This window comes from Micropterus dolomieu, linkage group LG20 (genome assembly GCF_021292245.1).
Source record: "Micropterus dolomieu isolate WLL.071019.BEF.003 ecotype Adirondacks linkage group LG20, ASM2129224v1, whole genome shotgun sequence".
Taxonomy (NCBI): domain Eukaryota; kingdom Metazoa; phylum Chordata; class Actinopteri; order Centrarchiformes; family Centrarchidae; genus Micropterus; species Micropterus dolomieu.
The window spans coordinates 7,788,128-7,812,423 of record NC_060169.1 but is presented as its reverse complement, the minus strand read 5'-3'; the positions used below and the strand labels follow the sequence as shown (position 1 = coordinate 7,812,423).

General features: G+C 37.5%; 2 protein-coding genes across 2 annotated transcripts in view; one reads left to right on the top strand and one right to left on the bottom strand.

Moving 5' to 3' along the window:
- Window positions 1–2,864, bottom strand: part of LOC123958670 (transmembrane protein 138-like) — a 10,513-nt gene extending 7,649 nt beyond the window's left edge. Inside the window, exon 1 of the mRNA XM_046032187.1 lies at window positions 2,839–2,864. The gene's annotated coding sequence lies outside the window, so the exon portion shown is untranslated. The remainder of the gene's footprint in view (window positions 1–2,838) is intronic.
- Window positions 1,998–24,296, top strand: LOC123958669 (CD151 antigen-like). Its single transcript, XM_046032186.1, has 8 exons — window positions 1,998–2,192; window positions 6,196–6,280; window positions 11,214–11,405; window positions 18,725–18,799; window positions 21,014–21,118; window positions 22,297–22,455; window positions 22,698–22,784; window positions 22,902–24,296. Exons 2-8 carry the CDS (start codon window positions 6,197–6,199, stop codon window positions 22,959–22,961), a joined length of 762 nt encoding a protein of 253 aa, XP_045888142.1. The 5' UTR covers window positions 1,998–2,192; window position 6,196; the 3' UTR covers window positions 22,962–24,296.

Below are 24,296 nucleotides of genomic sequence, written 5' to 3'. Positions count from 1 at the left end.
AACATTACATTTGGACAGCTATTAAGGGTTCTGGAACCAGCATGAATCTAACTTTTGATACTTTAGTACATATAACACTTTTAAATTGTTGAATGTTACATATGTACCTTTATTGGAATAATAATCAGTTTTAAGAATTTTAAGAAATTCTTCTCTTTTAAGAAAGTAGTCTACCATTTCCACTCTATGATTAAATGTGTTGCTGGGTGCTGCTTTTGCAACTTCACTTGCTGACGTAAATTAATTTATTATCAATGATATGCAGAATATTGTACATACAATCCACTTTCATTGATTTCAAACTTGTGTCAAATTGATTTATGAAAGCCTAAAGGACAGCGTTTGGTTATGCAGTTGGAGCTCTCTGCCTGGACATATGTATAATTCATTAATATAATAACGATTATTTGTATAGCATTTTACAAATCCAGTGTTACAAAGATTTTTACACACAACAAATAATGTTAAATAAAGAGTGACATTTTAGAGGGGTAAAGTCACACCACAAGTAATAAGAATAATGAAATATAAACTACTATACTACTGCCTATGACAGAAAAATCACAGGATTCTGCAATGTCCTAACCACTGGCTCTGCATTAATTTCTCAAAGTACAATTCTGACCAGTCATCTGCAATATAGAGATTACAATGGACCATAACTGTTCTCCTTTAAGTCTATATAACAATTATAAGCCCATTGTTGAGTCTTCTGTTTGCTTCCTCGGGGGAAAACTGAGTATTAACCAAAATGAAAAAGCCTATTCCAGCAGCAACCATAAAAGAGGGATGATCCATTTCTCAACCTTTTGAAAATGTTAGGGACTAAATAAAAAACCTGTAAATGTTCTGATGTCAAAGTACTCTTGATCCGATTATCCTAGAGGTGGACGAAGCACTCAGATATAAAACTAGCAGTACCACAATGTCCTCTCCTCTCTTGTCCTCTCAGGTATCTCAAAACATGGACAAATAAAACAAAAACTACCTGGACTGCTAGGTGTGAATGATAACAAGTGAGAGAATATATTTCTAATTAGTTGGTTGAGCCAAACAACAATGTGTCTTAAATCAATAATATCCTGCTCTGGGGATGTTTTGCAAATTTTCAGATACATTTATCATTTATTAGTTAAGCTAGCAAATAACTATTTAGCATCAAAATACACTTATCAAAAGTACAAGAAGTGAAACTACTCATCCTGCAGAATAACCCCTGTCAAAATAATATATATTATATAATTTCATTATAATAATTGATGCATTAGTGTGTAATCATCACTTTAATGTTGCAGCTGGTAAATATGGGACTAACTGTACATTCATGTGGTATAACTGTTAGTTTGCTGTCCATTAGAAAACTTATTTATTAGCAGTATTTGCAGTACAACCAACATTTTATTTAAACCATTTTTATTTAAACCATTCATTTTATTTTACAACAGCTCTGGGACAAATGATCAAAGCTTCAAACTGTTTGGTATACTTGGATGACAATGACAGTTCAGCACACCTTTGTCGTAACGTCCATATTGTTTCAACATTCCGACTTAAAAGCACATGAACACACCACAGTCAGACTCCACAACTCTGCAGATGGGACCAAGCTGGGAGCACGTGAATGCAGCACAAAAACTACTTTATATACTGCTGGATGGCCTAATCTAAAATTATACACCACACAATAATTTTGTTTAATACATTTTGTATTGATGATCTGAAGCTATTAACTAAATGTGTCAAATTATTGTAGTAGTGGAGTAAAAAGTGAAATTATAAAATAGCATAAAATGGAAATACTCAAGAAAATTACCTGTAAATTGTATTTAAGTACAGTCCTCGAGTAAATCTACGTATTCAACTACTGGATTGCCAATAAGTATTAATGTAAACTGTTGGATTTAAATATTCTAAATATACACATAAAACATCCTTATCTGCTAGCATCACATAAGCATTGCCCCAGGACAGAGATAAAAAACCCAAGAAAGGAGCAAGGTGGCCCGGGGTGGAGTCAGCTCAGCCTCACTCAGTCAGTACGTGGCCTCGGCAGTTTGATTTTGTAGCCTCCAGCTACACTTGGCTATCGGAGAGGCCTTTATCCAGGGAAAGTGGAATGAAAACAGACGACCAGTAGGATTTTTAAACACATTTCATCGCTTTATATCGACAGAAGATAAAACAAACGGCAGGTGAGTGAAAGCAGGAAGTGCTCTTTGAGTTATCTGTGTTAGCTCATACTGCGGCAGCATTGTCGTCTTCTGCGATACAGCCGACTCATTTTATAGCTTTCTATGAAGGTTCGGTTGCCATATAAGTTTTAATCATGTTATCGTCCTCTCTAAAAGTAGGTGGTTTTGATAAAATAGGTCGTTTTCTCCATAGTTGTCTCAGCGGCAGCACAGAGAGGGCACACGAAGACAACTTTAGCGTTAGCTTACAGCGAAGAGATGCGCTGTAACGTTAGTGGTAAATCATCGAAGAAATAGAAAACTGTGATTTTTATCTGGATGGCTAGTCCTGTAAATGTATACAAGATGTGGTTACACTGTGTGGATGGTTATTGTGAACTCAAACCCTAGGTGTTACTTTACAATGTTTTTTTTATTTGTTGAAAAACGGGTCGCTGTGATTTATAACGTTAATGGAAATGTTTAGCTAGCATAACTTTCCCTTGTAGCTAGGTAACACCCTCGCTAATAATTACCAAATTGTATTATATTTTAGCATAGTTTTTACATTACAGCCAATCAAACAACCTTGTTTCTATGCCACTGGTGTTTATCCAGTCAGAGAGAGGTCAAAGGTGTGATGCATATGACTTCAGACGTGACTCACCTGCATCAGAACTTGGTTAATCATGCCAGATGAAGGGTTGTGTTCAGACTGGCAGCACATAATTTACTCACATCCTGATCAGATGACTTGTCTGGACTAACAAAAGTAGGATTTTACAGCAGAGGTGGGTCACCTCGCCTGAAATAAAGGCCAACCACCAGTAATGTTGTAAAAAAAAACGACAACGACCTTTTAAAGAAAAAGAGAATAACTATTTCACACAGAAAATGTTGTTCATTTATTAATGTGACTTTTGTTTAGGCCTTTTCCTACTAACTAAATTGATAAGAAGGAGATTTGAATCTGGATCTCTGTGGCTCACCACCTACCATCAAACTAAACAATTTCCTTGGGGAAACCCTGAAAAGAATTTATTGCAAAGTGCAACATTTGTTTCTTCTTTATTGAAGTATTGATAAATCTAAGGTATGGCATTGCACAGTAGTTGATATTGTAGTTACTGGTTCACAGAGAAAAGAATATCAAAGTTATTACCCTTTGATGATCACATAATAACTTGTAAAACTAACAATAACAACTTGTAGTTTTGTTTAAAGGTATGTTTGATAATATAGTAGCCTAAAACTTGGCTTGGTTTGGTTTTTTTTGTTCAAACGTGCCCGAAAACACCTCATCTACCTTCATCTACCTTCACTAATGTGGAAGTCTATAACATGTAAATAAGTGAGTTTGCTTATGCAGATTCTAAAAACTTTTCGGGACCTGTTCCAGTATTTCAGCACTTTAATCTCCAGGGTCGATGAGACAGCCATTAGCTCACTAAATGCAATCTGAGATGAGTGTGTCAGACTTCTTGGCTTTATTTAACATCTTGTTTAATGTACCCTTGAGTAAAGACATCACGATCTGTAATAAACTAAATCAAATAAGATTCATAATTGCATCCATGCAGAAGGGATTTCTTCTGGAGAACCTCGCCCTCTCCTTCTTAAAAGAAAACTTAAACAGTTAACCACCTTTCTTTACTCAACTGTGTTTCCTATCCAGCTCTGAAAAGTAAATTAAGGAGCTGTCAGTTAAGTCTTGTTTGAATTTAATTAACAAGATCATGCTAAGAGGACCCACCAGAACAGATGGCCAACAGACAGAGGCCCAGACACACTCACCCATTCATGCAGTGCTCCCATCTAAATTGACAGCAGTGTATGTGGGGGTTTGGGAGCAGGCAGTCGGAGGAAGGCGAGTCTGGGCTTGACTGGCAAGTGAGCCAAGAAAATTGTGAGGTAAAAAATAAATAGGACGTGAGACTTGGGGAAGAAAGGTTACATGAAGGCAGCGAGTAGCAAGTGTTGTTCAGTGATGGATTCCATAAATCTTGCATTGTTATGGTTAAAACACTGCCAATTTTTAATACAGTGTCATTTACTGCAGTTTAAATACAGAGATTGTTGGCATAAGCTTCAGTCGGTTTTCATTCCTGTATATATTTTTTTTAACTGAGTGACATTTTAACTAGGTGTAAGTACAAGTAATTGTTTTTAACTTAAGCTGTCATTCACTTGATTTATAAAACCTTCTGAAAATGCAAACTTGCTGTTAAAAGAAGAAGATTTTGCTTCTAGAAGCGTTGAATGTTGGCACTAGTTATAATTTCCAGCCTTTGGCCACCTCTCAGCTCCTACTCAGTGCTTAGTCATGGATCTCTCTGGATACACATGTAATAACTCAGCTCACTGATTCTGCCTACACTGCTGATCTGATGCTTACTCCCCCATGCTCTGCATTAGCCCTGTAACATCTCATTTGTTAAAGGCACCTCACAGTGGAAGGAATGTTGGCTTTTATTTCAAGCTCATTCTGTGTCCTCTATGCCAGTGGTTGGCAATAGGCGGCCCGCGGGCCAAAGCTGGTCCGCCAGCAATAATATCTGGCCTGTGGCCAGATTACTTTGATAGCGGCAAAAAAAAAAAATAAAGGTAGTGGCTGGTACTGGAACATATCTCAGAATAACAGCAAAAGTTACTCACATAATCACTTCCTCATCCTTTTAAGTGATTGCACCTACAAAATAAAAGCGCAGGATCGTTTTTGCAGCAGTACTTTATGTCCTGTTTAATTGAGAGATTTTGCTTTGAAAAGTTCTGAAGGAAATTCAAAAGAGTCTCTGACGTGCTTGACACACTTCTGAAAAAGCCCTCAGCAAACGTGAGATCGGATTCCCCTGAATGAGAAAACCAGGAATTTCCTCTGCCCATAGATACTGGGGAAATAAAAATAAGCTCTATAGGTTGATGTGGACCAATCGCCGGGAGGCACATGCTTAATTGTGCTAGATATGATACGACCTCTTCATAATCAATTTGTTGAAAAAGTAGAAAAAAATACCAGTAGCATGCTGGGACTGAACACACAACCCCACAAATGGGAGTCCTGTACACTAATCACTGAGCTAACTAGGCACACGGTACATAATGGGTTGTAAATAATGAATTGACTATGTTCTGGATTATTTGTGTCAAGAGTTGTTTTATATGGCCATAAAGTCATTGGGGCTTCATTTAATTCAGAGCTGCAACGATTAGTTGATAAACAGAAAATTAATCTGCAACCGCTTTGGTAGTTGATTAATTATTTTGTTATTTTTTTAGTGCAAAAATGCTGAATATTATCTGGTTTCAGCTTCTCTCATTTGAGGTTTTGCTGCTTACCATTGTCATATATAACAGCAAAGTGAATATATTTTTGTTTTAGATTGTTGGCCGGACAAATAAAGCAAATTGAAGAAATCATAGTTGGCCTCTGAGAAATTGTGAATGCAGTTTTTTGTTTGTTTTTTTTAATAGTCGGATTAATTGAGAAAATAATCAGCAGATTAATCAGCAGTGACAGCCTTAAACCAACTAGTAACTTTAAGAAAACCCTCTTATCTCTTAAATCCGTGGTGTTTACTTTCATCTGTAGTTCGTAGTTTATCTGTACATAGACACTGAATGGAAAATGTAGCTGGTTGTGTTTAGTCAATACTTTTGACTCCTTGTGTTGAACAAAAGAAGGATTCTGTTTAGAAAACTATTTAAAATCTTATCAAAGGTATTACAAGAAATGTTCATTTCTGTACTGACACCAAAACCTGGGCATCATATTGGCACTACTAGGATCAAATAAATTTTAAACCTAATGCTGACAGAAAGAAGATTTTATATGCTGAACAAACAAAGTACCGGAAGAGTCATGTTTGTCATATTTATTTTTTTACCAGCACTTTTCCTCATGTGAAAGCTCAAGATTTTTGTTCTTGGTCACAAGTTTAGTGTATTGACTGTTTATAAGGAACTAAAAATGACTTCCACTGTTTGATATCGTCATATCTGACCTAAAATCTGTGGTGTTTTGCAGCATGGGGGTCCATGAAGAGAAAAAGGAAAAGTGTGGAACAGTCTGCCTGAAATACCTCCTGTTTACTTTCAACTTTCTCTTTTGGGTAAGTTTCCATTCTGCCATTCTTGAGCCTGCACAACTTTTAAAAAAATGTAGACATAAATGGTCTGGATATTTATATACTTTTTATAATACAATCTATTTTGTCTGTTTGTTTGGCCATCATATTTATTAGTTATAATAAATTTTTTCTCTTACCAAGATAATTGCTGAAATTTTGGAACACAAAAAGAAGCAAGAAACACAGGCAGTCCAAGTTTTTAAACAAACCCCTAGGTTAGCCAAACTTTCTGTACTTTGAAGAGAAAGTAAAGGTCCAACGGTAAAATAATTTACCAAACTCTCCATTGTAAGCAAGCATCACAGTTAACATACCTGGTTCAAATATGACCTTCTGTAGTTGCTGTAGTTTCGCGCTCACACAGATTTCCTGAAACAGTTCGGCTGCACTGGCTTCAAGTTTTACCTCTAAATGAAGTGGTTTAGATAATCAAGCAAAATAGTTTACAAAAACTGTGTTTAATTCTTGTTTACAACCTGTCTGATAGTCTGACTGCTAATACTTCATCATAGTTATTTTGTTGTCTTCCCAGATTGTTTTGGCAATAAAACAGAATTTTCCTTTAAGCTTTCAACCATTGACATTGGTACAGGGAAGAACAAGGCCCTTATTTATAAACCAATGAAAATGTTTTTGAAATAATAAGCCCCTTATTTAATTGGTTTAAAATAATGAACACACAATCAGTCATATTTCATTCATGTGAATGGTTCACACTTGAGCCCTGACACTGAGTTAAATCCAATGAAAACAAATCGGTCTAACTCTTGATCATTTCTCAGAGCCCTAAAAAGCCCAAGTTGTGATATTGATTGAATTAGAAACAATTTCAAAACACATCCATCATTTCAAGTTTCAACAAATAAAAGCTATAATATACAGTGTTTTCACAACAAAAGGACAGTAATACACAGTCACATACTATGCTATCCTATTGATATGAATAATTTGCTTTTTACATGACATAAATAGAAAGAATTAGCTGAAAAACTCCTTCAACAAAGCCTTTTTATTCAGACATCAGATAAATGCTGGCTGCTTCTCCAGTTGATGGAATCAGCCAAATTCTTTTACAGACAAAAGATGCATTTACAGCCTAATTTCACAAAACTTTCCAGTGTCAAGAACATGTGGTGTTCCAGGAGGAACGGACTGCAAATAACTGATTTCATAATTTGGATGTGTTGTGTAGAATAAGTGTCAAACATCAGTGCAGTAGCCTCTCTGTCAGCGAAAGAAGGGTATCTGTCTCACTCGTTCTCAGTGTGAAATCGCACTTACAGCTCTGCCCCATATGTGATAATCATATTTGCCAAAGAAACAGATCTTTCTTAAATTAACAGTCAAACTATTTATTTTCACTGCCAGATGCCAGAGTTCACAACCATATGGATATTCCAAGACCAAATCTTTTGACTAAATTAGTACGGGTGTGACGAGATCTCTCAATATTAAAACATGACGAGATCTCTTGTCGAGGTGAAAAGCTTTCTCGTGATTTCAGCATGACTGAGTGTGAGGGTGAGGTGTGTGGCAGCCTTTTGGTTACCTGGTGGAAACGGCAACACAATGATAGACAAGACGCAAACAATATATAAGCAAGATTTCAAAATGCAACGGCATTGTTTTGCATTTTGTGACATTCAGTCGAAGAAAAGACTGTTTTTCCAGTCATATATTTCGTCATTGATTTCAATATTGTCTATTGAATGAATCGTCACACCCCTATAAATTAGTTTTATTTTTCAAATACTTAGTTTAACTACATGCATCACAGCTGTTGCAAGTATGAAGTATTTCTGGACTGAGCTTCAGAAAACAACATGAACACACTGCAACACTAAAATATTTTTCTGAATGGCAGCCGTCCATTTACCTCAGGAGTAACATGTGGTCATAATGTTGTGTTTTCTATTGATGTGCTGTGGGTTTCTTTTGAGGAGGATTCAACCCCAAATTGAGTAAAAGTGTGTGTTTATTAAATTCAGAGGAAACTTCTGGTCATTTGATAAATAATATTAGTAGACCTGCTGAAGTATTTAAAGGTACAGTCAATTTGTTCATGTTGACTTTGGGACTGTAAAATTTAGTTTAGGTGTTTTCATTTGAAACAGGTTATGACATGTTCCTCTTTTAAGATTATAGATTGATTCATTTTCAATGTTGGCATATATGAAACATTTTAGATAGGTTTGACCTTAAAATGGCTATCAGACCTTCAAATACATAATGTATTTGCTGTGCTAGTGAACATTAAACACATCTTGTAATCTTGAAGGCCAAGGGGATGACTTTGAGTTAACAGTGAAGTGCCATTTAAACTAAGTGTTTACTGTGGCAGCTTAATATTGGATTTTATTGTGGCACCAGTAATAACTTGCACTGACACTGATGAAAATAAAATGCATTAGTGCATGAAGGCACTGACGAAAATAGTGTCTTCCAGCAAACACGTGACATTGAATGTACATGCCTTTAATTTATTTCAGTAATCAGATATATACACAAAATAAACCTGTAGGTCTCTATGAATACGCAAATGCACTGACTTTAGACTTTTTGTTCCAGCTCCAGTTTGTTCTTCTTGCAGCCACTGGAGGTCGCCAAAGTCCCTCTCTGCAGCTTTCAATTATTCTTGGAAAAAAGATTAACTAATTCCTGTGGTTCATTTGAGTTTTAACAGCAGATACATCAAGCATCATGTTCACCACAAGGAGTAATTACTGCAAAGACTGAACCACATTCTGCTTCTTAATTCTGTTATTGTCAGGGCTGTGATCACTCTGTGGGTAGGAAACTTATAAGAAGCTTTGTGTACTTTTTTCAAATTTATTTAAAAGGGAGAGTGCATATGGACATCTTAGCTTTTGTAAATATGCCAGAGATAGCCCAAAGACTATTTTACATCTGTAGTGTAAAGGAAAAACAATTTATTGTGACAAAAAAAGTTAAATATTGTCACTTTTATATGTTGTGTAAAATGATAGTCACAGGAGGATCATTTAGTTGACAGCCTGTGACTCTCAAACAATAAGTCAGACTCTTAACTGTTGGTCTGTTGGGTTGACTGTCTAAAGCAGCTGCCTTGATAAGACCAAATTCTGTGGTGGATTTCCTAGGTAACCCAAGGTCAGTATATCTTTATTTTGTTTCATTAGAGACATACTGACTGTCTCTCTTTAGAAAGTGTTGCATGTGACTTTAATGACACATGTGACTTAGGTTAACTTTGGTAAGCATAGCGTCTTGTTTTGAACCAATAGAATCTCCACACGTGTAAAGATGGGTGAAGAATAACCATATTTGGACACTTAGTGAATCTCTGTAGGTCTAGGAAGGATAAATACTCCCTGCCAGATTTGGTTTGGCATTTCATTGTGTTGTTACTCTGTACTGCTTCTGCCAGTCTCCCAGGCCCGAGCTTCAATAAATCTTGCTGCTAAAGACATCCTGAGTTTCCTGAAACTTTCATCAATAAGAGTTGACTAGCTCACAAGATTGCCCTTTACAACATATAGCTATTGATTTAGGTGTCATGAGAAAAAACATTGAGTTATTCGGCATGTGTGGACATCTGAGTTATCAGGTTGTGTTCTGAACTGCTTCTATGAATTGGCTAAATAATGAATGTGTACAGTATTGCAACAGAAGGTAATGTTGCCAATTGTTGCTCCTGTTGAGTAATTAGTAAAGCACTTGGTTACTCTTTAAAATAGCAATAGTCAGTAAACAAGGTTGAAATATTTACCTCAACACTGTTGTTCTGTGTGTTTTCCTGCCACACTGTCTCTGGGTGTGGTACAGTCTGACTCAATGTCGAGCTTCTGTAGCCATTATCTTCCCTTTTAAATTAAATCTAAATTAGGCAGGCTGTTAGATTGATGGCTTTGGCATGATGACAGATTTCTGTTGCAGTGCTGCACCATCTGCTGACTCTTCATTGTGCTGTCTTTATTAATTTAATTTTCCTCATATCCTCTTTAACTGTTAACTTAGATAATGCTGGAGATGTCGGACTATGACATTTATATGCTGGATTGAAGCACTGATGTTATTGCTGGTATGTGATTACAGATGGTCTGTCCTGTGGTCTTAAGCACTCAAGTGAAGCTCTTAATTCCTCAGACTTTAAACCGTATGATTGCTCTGTAGAGTTTAAGTCCTGCGTCTCAAATCCTCGTAAAATGCATATTTCCCAACCAAAAATCGTGAGAAAAAGAGTTTAGATATTTAGATTATTTTATTTATTGATTAATCTGAAGTTATTTTCTCGATTAATCATAGATAGATAGATATTTATTAGTCCTTTTGGAAATTCATTGATCAGACCAACAACAAACCAACACCCAGACACCTGCATTACCAACACAAACTACAGATTATACTAAGGTGTTTTTTTTTTATTTTAAGTTTGGAAAAAACTGTAAGAAAATGCTATTCACAATGTCTCAAAGCCCACACTGATGTCTTCAATTTGCTTGTTTTGTCCGACCAACTGTCTCAAGATATAAAATCTTCTGTCGTATGACAAGGAAAAGCAGCAAAGCGGAAAACAAAGAATGTTTGGCATTTTTTTTGCATGAAAAATAACTGAAACAATTAATCAGTTATCAAAATTGTTGCAGATTAATTATCGATTGGCAGTAACTAAGTTTATATTTTTATCAAACCTGTCACAGCAGCAGTGACATCCCTGGATTACTTGACCTGAGCAGATCACAAATATCTTGCAGCATAAACTGATTTGATAAGATTATTTTGTGTGGCAGGGCTGGGTTGTTCACATTGACAGACATTAATTTCAGGCTCCTTCTGAAGCTGACTTTGGTGATAAATAATTTAAACCTTTTTGTCACTCTCAGTTTTTTGTCTCAGTGTTGCTAGATCGGACTCTTATCATGTGCTCTTCTCCCAGTTGGCAGGAGGTGTTGTGATGGCGGTGGGTGTTTGGACCTTGGTTAAGAAGAGCGACTACATAAGCCTTCTCTCCTCCAAGACCTACGCTGCCTCCGCCTACATACTGGTCCTGGCGGGAGCCATTGTCATGGTAACAGGCGTGCTGGGCTGCTGTGCCACCTTCAAGGAGCAGAGGAGGCTACTTCGAGTGGTAAGAGATCATGTCACGGTAAAGGGATAATAGAAGCTGCACACAGCACACTTATGTGCACAAAATATTAACGTGTATGAGACAGAAATCACTCATACCGTACCTAAACAAAGCATAACCAAACAGTAGGATTGTAAGTATTTTCTATATATGCACACACAACCAGTTAGTGATTTTCTTTCCTTTTCCTACCTCCACCCCCATCATCACAACTTTATTTTCATGATCAGTAGTTTCTCTAAATGCCCTTGGAGACGTGAAGGGGAAAAAACACCAAAAATGGGGAGAGCAAGAAATGGTTTGTCAGTGATTTGGAAATCAACTCAAATTCTGCACATATTTCTCATAAGATAAAAAAGAAGATATATCAAGCCCAACCATCTATCTCTGCTCTTGTCTTTGCTGTTGCAAACTGCAATTTCCCCACTGTGGGACAAATAAAGGTTTTTCTTATCTCTTTTAAAATGAATGCCTGTCTTTAGTTTTTGAATTTATTTTTTTTCCATTACAACAAATATGGCCAGGAACTTGCCATGATGAGCAGACAGGGAGGACAACATTCAAGACATCATACTGCTAATATCCTTATATTAATAAGGCATTTAAAAACACCAAATACCAAGTTAAACTGGAAACAAAATATAGTATAATATAATACAGTGGCAAATATTTACAAGTGGGAATGTGCTTTTCTCAAACTGTTCCTGCTGGCCACCACCTGCTCAAGGTGCAAACCAAAGGAAAATACATGATTGTTCTCTATCACACAGGCTTCCTATTGTACTTGCGGCCTGTGGTTTTGTTCAAGATGAAGCAGTAACGTGTAGACTGACAAACCTCCTGTCCGGTTTCCAGCCAGATGGCTAACTTGTGCATTGTTGAAAGAAACAAAAACATTTTTTACATGTGTTGATACTAAGCAGCTGTGAAGCCACAAAAGATTTCCAAATGAACATCCATTGTAGATGTAAATGACATACTCATAGAGACGCTGCTAGAATAAGCCAAAAAGTAAATGTGGACACCGTAAACAACTTTCAGATGTAATAGTTAGTTAGAAGGACATTCTGGTGCCACACATGTGCTGAGAAACAACCAAGGCCAGGGTGTCATCATTGATTTGTATTCACTTCAAACAAAACCAAACTTCATACAGAGGGGTGTGTGTGCCCATATTTGATTTGGCACACTCTCTACACAGCGCCATGTTTTTGCCAACAGAGACACCTGCGTGGCACTAGAACCTGCTCAAAATACAAACACACAGAAACACTGTACTATTCACACACTGCTCAGGCCCTCCACACATTTCAACATGGTGAATTTATGCACGCACACCGCTGTGGGCACAGCGCAAATGTTTGTGTCGTATAAGCTTTGCAGGAACATGCGTCATCTTTGGCATTATCCACTTTTCACTGGAGATGAGTCAAGAACTCCGCACAGATATTAGAGCCAGTTCCCTCCAGGTATATTTATATGTAGCATTCATGAAGTAGCAAGTAGAGGGCAAGGATAGCATCTACAAGTTATGGCACATGTAACTAATTACCTTTTCACATAACAATGCTTTTTTTGTTTTTGTTTTTTTATTTGTAATTTTCATTTAAGTTATGCAACAACTGAAACATCTAACAAAAAAAGACATACTTGTGATTGCATCCATGTAAGTTTGGGACACCAGTACTAATAGCCGTATTTATATCTGTGAAAATTGAAACATTAGTAAGAAAATATAGAAATACTCAGACAAGGGGCAGTGGAAATGATGTTTAATTCTTAAAATGTTTTTAATAATCTTTTTAAATTCTTTTCTAAAAGTAAAATGACACAACCAGTTTCATTTGACTCAAAAGTAGATATCCTACTTCTCGGATGAGTGGAAATCTTCAAAGATAGCAACGTAATTGATTTATTTTGTGTTTGATAGATTTTTTTTAAAGAATTGTCTGTTGCTTTTGTCCACATTGAATATTGAAGGAATATTCAACCCTTGAGATTTCAGTGTTGACAGCAGGTTCCGAGGGCAGCCATTGTGGGGAGGTTTTATTTGGTTGTTTTTAGGCTTTAAAACATAATTGAAAAGTCTATAGATATGCACACAATAAATGAAGTCCCTACTATGTCCAAATTATTTGATTTATAACTCTGCAGTTGTGCGTAAATCGAGACGTGTGCACCACCTGTAATCCTGTGTGTAGTTTTGAAATGCTTGGTGCATCCTGAAGAGTTGAGATTAGGGCGATGAATCAAAGGAAAGAAATGAACTTGTCGGCAAGGACAGATGCTATCGAGATTGTTAAAGAGGGCGAACGTAAGGGCGAAGTGGTGGTGAGGAGAGAGGTAAAGTAATTGTTTTCCTGTATGTGGAGAGTGCCTGGTACCTGTTGAGAGTACACAAGAGCAACAGTGATTGGCTACGCTGTCCTGTAATCTAAAGGTCAGTTAAAGTTCTTACCACAAAAAAGCTGATCCAGTCATAGCATCACCAGGATACTGCAGCTGTAAGGCTTAAATCATCTTGCTGCAGTTGCCTTTTGATTAAAGGGAAGGCCATATCAGGCTTTCTTTAAGGTTGTTAGTAATGTTTTTGCAAAGTATGAGGGAGGTCAGTAAGATTAAGAGAAAAAGAGGAAAAACTGTCCCACGGGAAGAGGGTGCGGTGTGTCTGCAAACACACAGCTTCATTGTTTTGTTGGAAAAAAGCGACATAACAGTGTAATGGCTCGTGGGGGAGGAGGGAGAAACTTTTTCCTTCCAAATGACTGAGCCAAATGGAAAGCAGTCCTAACGGAGGCTGGATCCACCTGTGGAGAAACTGACTTCATGCAGTTTGACTGGACATATTACTCCTCTCTGCCTTTTCTCTTTAGTTCTGTTTCATTCTCTCTCTCTTTCTCCACATATTTCTCTCCCTTTATCTGTTTCTTTTCTGTCTTTATCTTCTCTTTTTGTCTTTTCTCTATGCTCGTCTCTCTCTTTGTGTGTCTGTCTCTCCCTCTGTGTCTCTCCCATTTTATCAAAAAAAAGATTTATCTGCATTAACATTAAAGATTAAATATATTTACTCTTGCTTTTTATGTGGAGTATGGCTGCTCATTTAATTGATTAATCATTTAGTCTGTGAAATGTCAAAAAAAAATTAATTTCCCCGAGCCCAAGGTGACGTGTTCAGTTGCTTGTTTTGTCAGACCAACAGTCCAAACCAGAAAGTATTAGTATTAATTGTAAATTTATATAAAAATAGAAAAGCATCAATATCTGGGGTTTTTAATTTTCTATCTATCAAGTAATCGTTTCAGTTTTAGGACTTTATTTATACTACACAGTATTGTGAAAAACAGGGTTTAAATGAGTTGGCAGGGACACATGAATGATAATAGTTTGAAGGATTTTGGTGTCAAAATTAGAAAAATGGCAATTATTAAATTATGACTCCAGTTTTATTATCGATCAGGGCTATTGAACAACAAATATTAAACTGGAGCACTTGGCCCACTTTCTGTCTTACTGTCTGTCTTTCTGTGTCTCTCAGCTTCTCTATTTTCTCCCCCATTTTACTTTGTATTTTATTTTTCTTATCTAACTATTTGTTTTTTTATTGGATTTTATGTTTATGAGGCAACAGGCTGGCAGAGCTGCAAGCAGAAGCAAAGGTTAAAGAGATCGCTTCTTCATAGTTCATTTCAGTCTGGCTGCTTGGCTCGCAGTCAGGCTATTCTGGAATCTGAGTCTTTCATGACTTAGTTATGATCACTCATGAACGGCAAGCATTTATTCAGTGGTATGGGACAGTGGTTTGGGTTTCAACAAGGGCAGAAGAGCTAGATGAAAAGTCCTGGATACAATGTTGTGTTGAAAATGGATAATAAAACAAATTCCTGCTAATTTAAATTAATTTCAATGTGGTGTTGAATAACATAAATATAGCCAGACTGTGTGTGTGTTTGTTGTCTTTGAATGTGTAAATACGTGTGTGAAGAAAATAGTGCATCCTTGTTTTAAAAGGTGGTCTAGGTTATGTGGTCTGCAACAAAGTGTTCATGCTTAGTTTGAAATCTGTGCACACTGTCTTTGTGTGTTTTTTGAATGCACGGTGCATCTTGAGGAGTTGAGATCACAGCCATGAATCACAGAGAAGGAATGAACTTGTCAGGAGGGAGGGGGGATCGCAAGAGATTGCCAAAGATGGAGAACATAATGAAAGTGTGTGTGTGTGTGTGTGTGTGTGCGCGCGCAGGCACTCGCGTGTGTGCTCTGCTGATTATGTCATGCATCAAAAGAAGCTAATTCATGGAATGACATCTTGTCACTACATCTTGGAAGCATTTGCATTTTTAACTTGTTAGAACTCTTCCAATGCTTCATCTTCATCGAAGATCTTTTATTTATGATTTACAAATCGTCCGTATAACTGCAGCTGACATCTCCTGCTTTTATTCTATAATGAATCTAACTGATGTGTTTGTCTTCAGCTCCTGTTTATAGGAATTGATGTAGAGCTGAAATTAATCGATTAGTAGATGTACAGAAAATTAATCAATAGATTGTTTGATAATAATTTGTGATTATTCAAGTAAAAATGCCAAAAGTGATTTGTTCCACTGTAAGGATTTCCTGCTTGTGTATGTATATTGAAAATAATTTGGGTTTGGACTAAACAATTTGAAGTCTACGCCTTTGACTTTGTGACGTTCTATAGACCGATTAATTAATTGATTATTCAAGAAAATAATCTGCAGAATTATTCATAATAAATAGAAAGCTCCTTGCCTGAAGTACAGAGCACTGTGGGGGGGTGGGAACACGCTTCACTGCCAGTCAGACACCAGGCTGAAGTTAGTTTGATAATCAACAGCTGCTGAACACTGTTTAAAAGAGTTTGCATCAAGTTGTTTCAAAAAACATATCAGTGTGATTAAAGTCACCTTCAGTGTGACTCTGAACACCTACTCCCTCAGTAAAGGCAGCGGTACACATCTAATGAAGTCTGAAACAGAACCACAGTCAGACACAGAGCTGCATACAGATGTTCCTCGCTGCAGTTACATGTTGATCCTTTATGTACAGGTGGAGGTGCATGAAAAAGAAGGGACACAAAAGAGCAAAGAAACTGTTATAATATGTTATTATAACTCCAGCCAGATGAGTCTGAGTTTACCATGAGATGTTGAGATATTTTGTAGTTTAGCCAGGAAGCCGTTGTGTCTGAAGCCAATGCAGAGCTTTAAAAACGGTTTTGTGCATATGAACCTGCTGAGAGTCATTTTGGCAGTAATTACACCGTGCCCTTAAGTCGCGCGGGAGAAGAATGCCAACTCAGACGTAAAATGAGTCAGTGAGAGACTGTGCCTGAGATCACAAGGAGACCTCTGGAGTCACTGCAGTCAGTAATTCAGCCACGCCAGTCTCTGCATCCAATAACAGGTTCTCTGTCACACCCTGTACACATCACTGTCCGTGTGGGATCAGTCTGAGAAGCATGCTTTTTTGTGTGTGAAAGGGAAAGCGTAGGCAACGACACAAACCACAAGAATGGCAGAGTCAGAAATACTCTCCTTCCACTAAGTCAGTTGTGCTTGTTTTCAGCTACAACTGCAGAGATTTCCAAGACATTAGCTCAGTTAAAAGAGTTGTTATCTCACTTTGTATGGGTGTTTAAAAATAAATTATTAAAAGATAAATGTGTTAATTTCAGTCATTTTGAATGTTGAGACTGAAATAAAATCACTATCATTTTTTTGCCTGACACATTCGAACAATTAAGGCTATAGATACCAATTTTGGAGGAAAAAAGTAAACATCTGATAACCATATTAACTGATAGTGAACTGATACTGATTCTGCTGAGTATACTTTAAATATTGTTACCAAAAGTTGTGATAAAGACATTTCCTGTGACAGAATATTTTGCAGTTAAATTATTAACATGAAAAAGCAGTAAAATGAAGAAAACATACAATTTCATTTACTGGAAATGTAATTATGAATAATTATAGATAAAAACAGACAAAAATGTTTATATGTCAGCAAATGTATGTGCTTGCCATAAATACACAGTATATCTGAGATTAGCCAGTATGGCGCACTTCATTTGGGGCAGAGGCAGTGCTTAATGTGAGGTTATCGCATGTCTTTAATTAACAATAATTAAAGACATGCGATAAAGTTTATTTATTGATATCTATTAATTAATATTTAATCAAATCATAGGATAAGCGTGAGATGTTCTAATGCACCCAATAACAGATCGAAAAGCATCTGATATTAAATTGCTGTTGGATCAAGTCATCACACACCTTGTTGACAGTCATAGGCTTAATTTTTTAATCTCTGTTAAACTCTTCAGTATCTATATGTTCGTCGTGAAACCATCAACACGACATCAAAATGCAGCTTAGAGTCTGCACAGCATTCAGGCTCAGAGCCACTCATAGACTTAATCAGCCTAAACTTTCAAATCTAAGACCAAAGTCCACTTTACCGGGTGGACTTTCTCTCTGATAGTAGCAGGCCTAAGGAATGTGGGTCACAGTTTTAGTCTGATAATATCTCTTCTTATTAATGCTGACATGAAACTTGGCATGAAAAGCAGTACAGTCAGTACTGAGACTCCTAATGAAACTTAATAAAGAGACAGCAAAATGTTTTGAGATGTTCCTGGAGCTGTTTCACAACCATCCAGTGTTAGCTTAAATTTGTTCCAGCGGTGAGCAGCTGGGACCATTTCATCTTTGCATAGCATCTTGGGATAGTAGCTTACATATTTACAATAAAATGAAGCATTTTTCATGCATATCATCTGTTTTAAGCAGTGTTTCCTGTAGGATCTTTTTCAGCAGCGTGGGCAGGACAAACAGCACCGCTGCTCCTGAATGCATATAGAGGAAACACTGTTAAGGATACTTTATTTCACTTTCATGTCACTTTTCTATGTTAAACTATATACTCAAACCTACTTAGAATTAGTTTGTAGCATAGATTTGGGACAGTGTCACACTCCTGCCATCAGCAGGAAACCTGCTGCTCGTATTTCAAGGCAGTCAGAATGTATTTATGAGCAATGTTTGTTCTCAGTTGTTCTTTTATCGACTGACTGAACAAACCTGCAGTAGACAGACTTTCCCAATATTTTTGTTTCTAATTAGCAGCTCCGCAGAATGTGAGCAGACTTTAAACACTATGTGTTTCTATTTTGTTTAAACTACCTTTCTTTCAGTGCTATATGTCTTTAAATGCTCCCACGTCAGATATTTATGCAACCTGTCACTTCATCACATTACCATCCACTAACTGTATTTTCTTCTCCTCCTCCCCAGTACTTTGTCCTGTTGCTGTGTATCTTCCTGTTGGAGATCCTGGCAGGCATCCTGGCTTATATCTACTACCAGCAGGTAATCCCCGCTTGGGCCAAAAAAGTCCTTTCAATTACATTTTACAATGCACCCTAGGATTTGAATGTTAGGTAGTATGTGTGAAATGACAGAGGACCTGCTGACAGATATGGGAAACTAGATATTAAGTTCAACTGACGATAGAGATTTAAAGTTAGCCACAGATGTTACGATTACTGATCTCTAAATAGAGATATCTGCATATGAATGAAGAATCTGTAGACAGTCTGTAGATCAGAGCACCTAGTCAAAAGCTTAAAAAACACAGGGAAATATTTCTGTTGCCACTTGGCATGCACTGTGCTGTAATTTTAACTCATTTTAAACCAGTATGATAAATGAAATTGCAGTGAGGAAATATAAGATGGCCCATTAGAAAATACAAATATCAGACTGACCATATTTCTCATGGTACATTTAGTCAAAATGGAATGAAAAATGCCTCCAGTAGTAAACATAACAAGGCTGAATGCACTGTGTCAGAATCATTTAAGAGCATTTTGTTATGATTTTGAACTGAGAGAAATTCAAACAGAGCTGTGCTTTGAAAGTGAAGAGCTCTACTGACACAGGTTAATGACTAAAGAGAGAAGAAATACAAAATGTGTACTAAATGTGCACAGTTCTGCTTCCAAGTGATTATTTTCTCATCTTGCGCTGTAGTTATAGTAAAATAAACTAAAACTGACTGCCTGCTTCGGCACATTTCAGCTCTGTGTAGAATAATACTGACAGTACTGCAACCAGTACACACTTTTTTTTTTTTCTCGTGTAATGTTAACATGACATTGCTCTCCACCAGAATCAGTCCCACCCTAGTCTTTAAGCCTGGTGGCTTGTAGCTCAGCAACAGGACTTTTCTCAGTCTAGAGGTGCACTGCTATCATTATAACAGCCTCATTCATAATACACAACTTCTCTGAACATGAGCAGTCACTGAGCTCAGTAGCTCTCTCCTGCTTCCTAAAGCTCTTTACTGGCTTCAAAAGATTCTTGTATGAATTAAGTTTTGCTTAAATCTCTAAAGCCATCCTTCTCTCCCTCTGGTTTTCCTCCTTTTCTTTTCTCTCTGCTAAATTAGTTGTGAGAACTGAACATTTGCTTTTTATTTCATGCAAAACACCACATGGAACTTGCTTGTAACATGTTTATTCACATTTAGCTAGCTGCAGATTCTCCATAGGAGGCAAACAATTTCAGTCATTAGCCATGTTTCCATTTAAATGTCAAGCGAATTTTAAGCAGACTTTTGAAATGTCGCAAAAAAGAAAACGAACTGCGAATTAGGTGTGTTTCCATTAGCTGTGAAGCTAAATGTTTCTTTTTGGGGGGATTTAAAGTCTTTCCCTCTCTAATGTAATGAAAAGGACAGTTGTGATGAACTGAAGACGCTCTGAACAATGTGAACTCCATGCTCTTACAGCATTCAGCACAAAACTTGCTCATTAACAAAACTAATTGTGTAATTGTTTAAAATTGTTTAAAAACACCAGCCATGAAAAAGAAAAATATTGCCTTCAGGTGACGCCGTTGTCAAAAAGCAGATGCTTTAGCTTCCTTACTTGTAGATGGTGCATATTTCCACGTCAACAACGCTGGACTAGAACTTCAGACAGGTTTCTCTGCAGGTGAATGATATTGGTTTGGCCTGGTTTCGCAGTCATCCCCTGAATATATTATTATTGTTTAAAGTGCTGTTTTAACTTCACCTCACGCAGCATTTCCCAAACTGTCAACAGGTGAAATGAAAAGCTAAACCCCTCCCCACATCCCTCCCCTTTCCTCTTCCTCTTTCTCTTCACCTCCCGTCTCTCATCTCTTTCCATCCTCCCTTCCTCTCTTCATCATTCATTCCCTTGATATCTCCTTCACGCTTTGATTTACAGTGGTTTCCCAGCTGGCTTGTTGCCATAGAAACTGAGCCCCAAAGACCTCCCGCTCCTCCGGTGTGCATTTTCTGCCACTGGTCTAGAGAACAAAAACAACACCGACTTCCTCTGCCTTCGACCTGTCTTCGTCTGCTCCTCTGTTGTTACAACTGCTGTCCATGACATGTATCATCAGGAGAGCGGTTAAATCCAGTGTGCTATAAATCTCATCAATAGCAGAGTCAACAATTGCAACTAGTTTATCACTTGGCCATGCTCTGTGTTGTTCTGAAAGTGTTTTGTGTGACTGCTAGTTCATATGTCTTCTCTCTTTGTGTCTGAACAGTTAAATGAGGAGCTGAAGCAGAACCTGAGGGAGACCATGACCCAAAAGTATGAACAGAGCAGCTATGAACACATCACTAGTGCTGTGAACAAGCTCCAGCAGGAGGTAAGGGACACAATGGATACAACTACCAATTTTACAAGATGAAGGTTATTGACCTCTTTCTCCCTTTTTAACTCAAACATTGAAGTGACGACTCATATTTACTTTTAAGTACACTCAGTTTTTCTTTGAACAAAAATACACTAAAAAACTGGATGTATTTAGGTAGTTGTTTGCAGTCACACCATAATATTAGAAGTGAAGTAGGGCCTTCTATGCAAAAGTCACATGGACGCACATGTTGATTGGAGAGTGTTTGGTAACCCATCATCCCATCAGACTAGAGATTTTGGTGATGAGGGCGAGTCAAAACAAATCCGATTCCAGTCCCTCTGACTTCAGCTAAGGATGATGGACTTGTCTGCACTCTCTGCTGTAATTTACCCTCTCTTTTGCTTATACCAGTTGACAGCACATGAAGGAATGGATAAATCTGAGCAGCAGTTCAGCAGTTGGTTCATTTTTTATGCTCAGTTTTTTAAGTATGAGTTGCTGTGCTGTCAGGTGTCAACATTTATTTTTTGTTCTTTATTCTAAACTTTTTATTTTGTATCTTTTCCAATCATTTGTTTGGGCTCTGTGCATTTTCACATTCTTGGATATACACCTTATTCGCTTTCTTAGAGCGACTTAGATGAGAAGACTTCTAACACTCTCATTTCTGTTACATATGACGCTACAGCCAGCAACCGCTTAGCTCATCTTAGCTCATCTGGAACCAGGGGGAAATAACTAGCCTGGCTCTGTCCAAAAGTAGCAACATCCACCTACCAGCATCTCTGAAGCTCACAAGTTTGTAAACAACAGCCAATGGAGACTCCTGGAAGTTTACTGCTTGTGCCCAAGACCATACTTTGTTACCTTTGGACAAAGCCAGGCTAACTGTTTCCAACTGTTTCTAGACTTTATGCTAAGCTAACTGGCCATTCACTATAGCTTCATATTTACCATACAGTTATCAGAGTAGTGTCGATCTTCTCATAGAACTATTGATAAGAAACAAATAAGCCTATGCCTTAAAAAGTTGAACTATTCCTTCAGCAAATTATTTTGAGTTGTGCTCGTTTTTGCTTTAGTGAAATGCAGAATTTTTATCTTATGTTTTGAACAACTTCTTTCATATTTCAGTTTTTTTATATACTTCTTTGCCTTATGATGTGTTTTCCTCTGTCTCTTGTCAGTTCAAGTGCTGTGGCAGCAACAGTTCATCCGACTGGGCTGAGAGCGTCTGGATTCGCTCCAGAGAAGGAAATAGTAGAATGGTGCCTGACAGCTGCTGTAAGACTATCACTGACCTCTGCGGCCGCAGGGACCACCCATCCAACATCTACAAGGTGGAGGTGAGAGGATGAAGGGTGCTGGGGGTGGCAGTGGAGTTGACTTTTCAGTACGGGTGGCTAGATCAGTATTTCTGTCATGTCTCAGTATGTGAATGTTGAGATTGTCTGCTGTAAGAAAAGCAGAGAAAGAAGAGCTGTCACATCCGAACCGTATACATAACGTTTGTTTGCACTGAGACTACAGCAATACTCCCACATCAGCTGATGCAACATAAAGACACACTTCTTTGTTTTTCATTTAGGGTGGCTGTATCACCAAACTAGAGAGATTCATCCTGGAACATCTGAAGATCATTGGAGCGGTGGGAGTTGGGATTGCCTGTGTACAGGTGAGCTACTTTTTCAACAATTTGCTTCCACATGAACAGAGATTAAATAAATGTATATCCATGGAGGTTGCAGTTTTGCTGAAATTATGTTTACTTTCCCCTCCATCCAATCCCCAGATCATAGGGATGGTGTTTACGTGCTGCCTATATCGAAGTCTAAAGGCAGAGCCGTACTAAGAGAAGCAGAGGAAGAAAAGTGTGGGGATGAACTTCATCATCACATGCCATACTCAAATAGCCCATAGGTTCTTTTCTTTGCCTTGCACATAGGGGAAGGAAATGTTGGCAAGGGATCAAATTGCACATCTGAGCATCTCATTTTGGTAAACAAAGGGTGGAAAAACACTACAAGGTATCTTGAAGTAATTAGGCACTCAAATTGCAGTCTCAGCAACATCTTCAAGATCACAGCGCTGTGAGAAAAAGCCTCTGAGAGCAACTGATGGGAATTTTAACACAGATTGTGTAAATTAGTGTGAGACAGTCTCCTCGGGACTAAAATATTGTAGTTTTTTTCCACTTTGATTCCCTCGATGATTCCCTCGATGTACATTTATGTTTGCCGACCAGGTGCTACACCCAAGAGTGGTGTAAAGATCAGTGGTGGCACTTTGCAGAAAATGTTAATCCTGGTTGCAGCAGTTTCCCTTTCCCAGCAGCATGGTTTAACAAGCCAACCTCTGGGGCCCTCTTCAACTACAACTTTGCAATTTTGTTTCCACGCTAACTAGCCAGTCATGCATTTTAAATATTGTTCAATTGTGGCCTTTTAAACTTTTGAGCTGTTAGTTTTCATATTTTGTAAATGATTATTTTCTGTAACACTAGAGGGGCTTTTTCTTTTGCGCTATGAGCCTTTATTTGCCAGATGTGTCTTCTTAGTGACATGTTGGATCGTGTTTTTAAACGAGTTGTAAGCAACATTCATTGCCACTAAATGTCGCATCTCTGACCAAATCAAACCTACGCTACGGCCCACCAGACTCCATTGAGGAAAAACGGTAAGACACAGCATATGCCAGAGAGAAGGTGCACAAGTTAGTGCCTTGCTCAACAGCATAACTGTCATTTGACACAGCAATGCCAGCATTTTAACCTGGTAAGACTTCTCTAAAGTGTGACATTAAAGAAATGGTTTTGTTTTGTGTTAAAACATACAAGCAGCGCCACTAATAGTGCTCATAAGTGCGATTTTACTGTCTCCTTTTTTTATACAAGGGATTGATCCACTGAAGCCAAAGTTGTCTGTAACTGTAACTTTCTGTAAGGACCTATTGTATCTCTTCCAGCCTTATTCACTTATCTACTGATGTTTCTCTTCTTAGATTGTTTTCATAAATGAAGATTTTGTTTACTTTTCTATTGACCATAAATATATATATATTCACTCAGTGTTAGCAATGATCTTTTCCTGTGTGCCTCCAAAGACAATATTAAATGAATCTGCTGTATTTCTGTCTTTGTGATAATCCAGGAATTTATTTAGTTTGAATAAACATTGACCAACAAAAA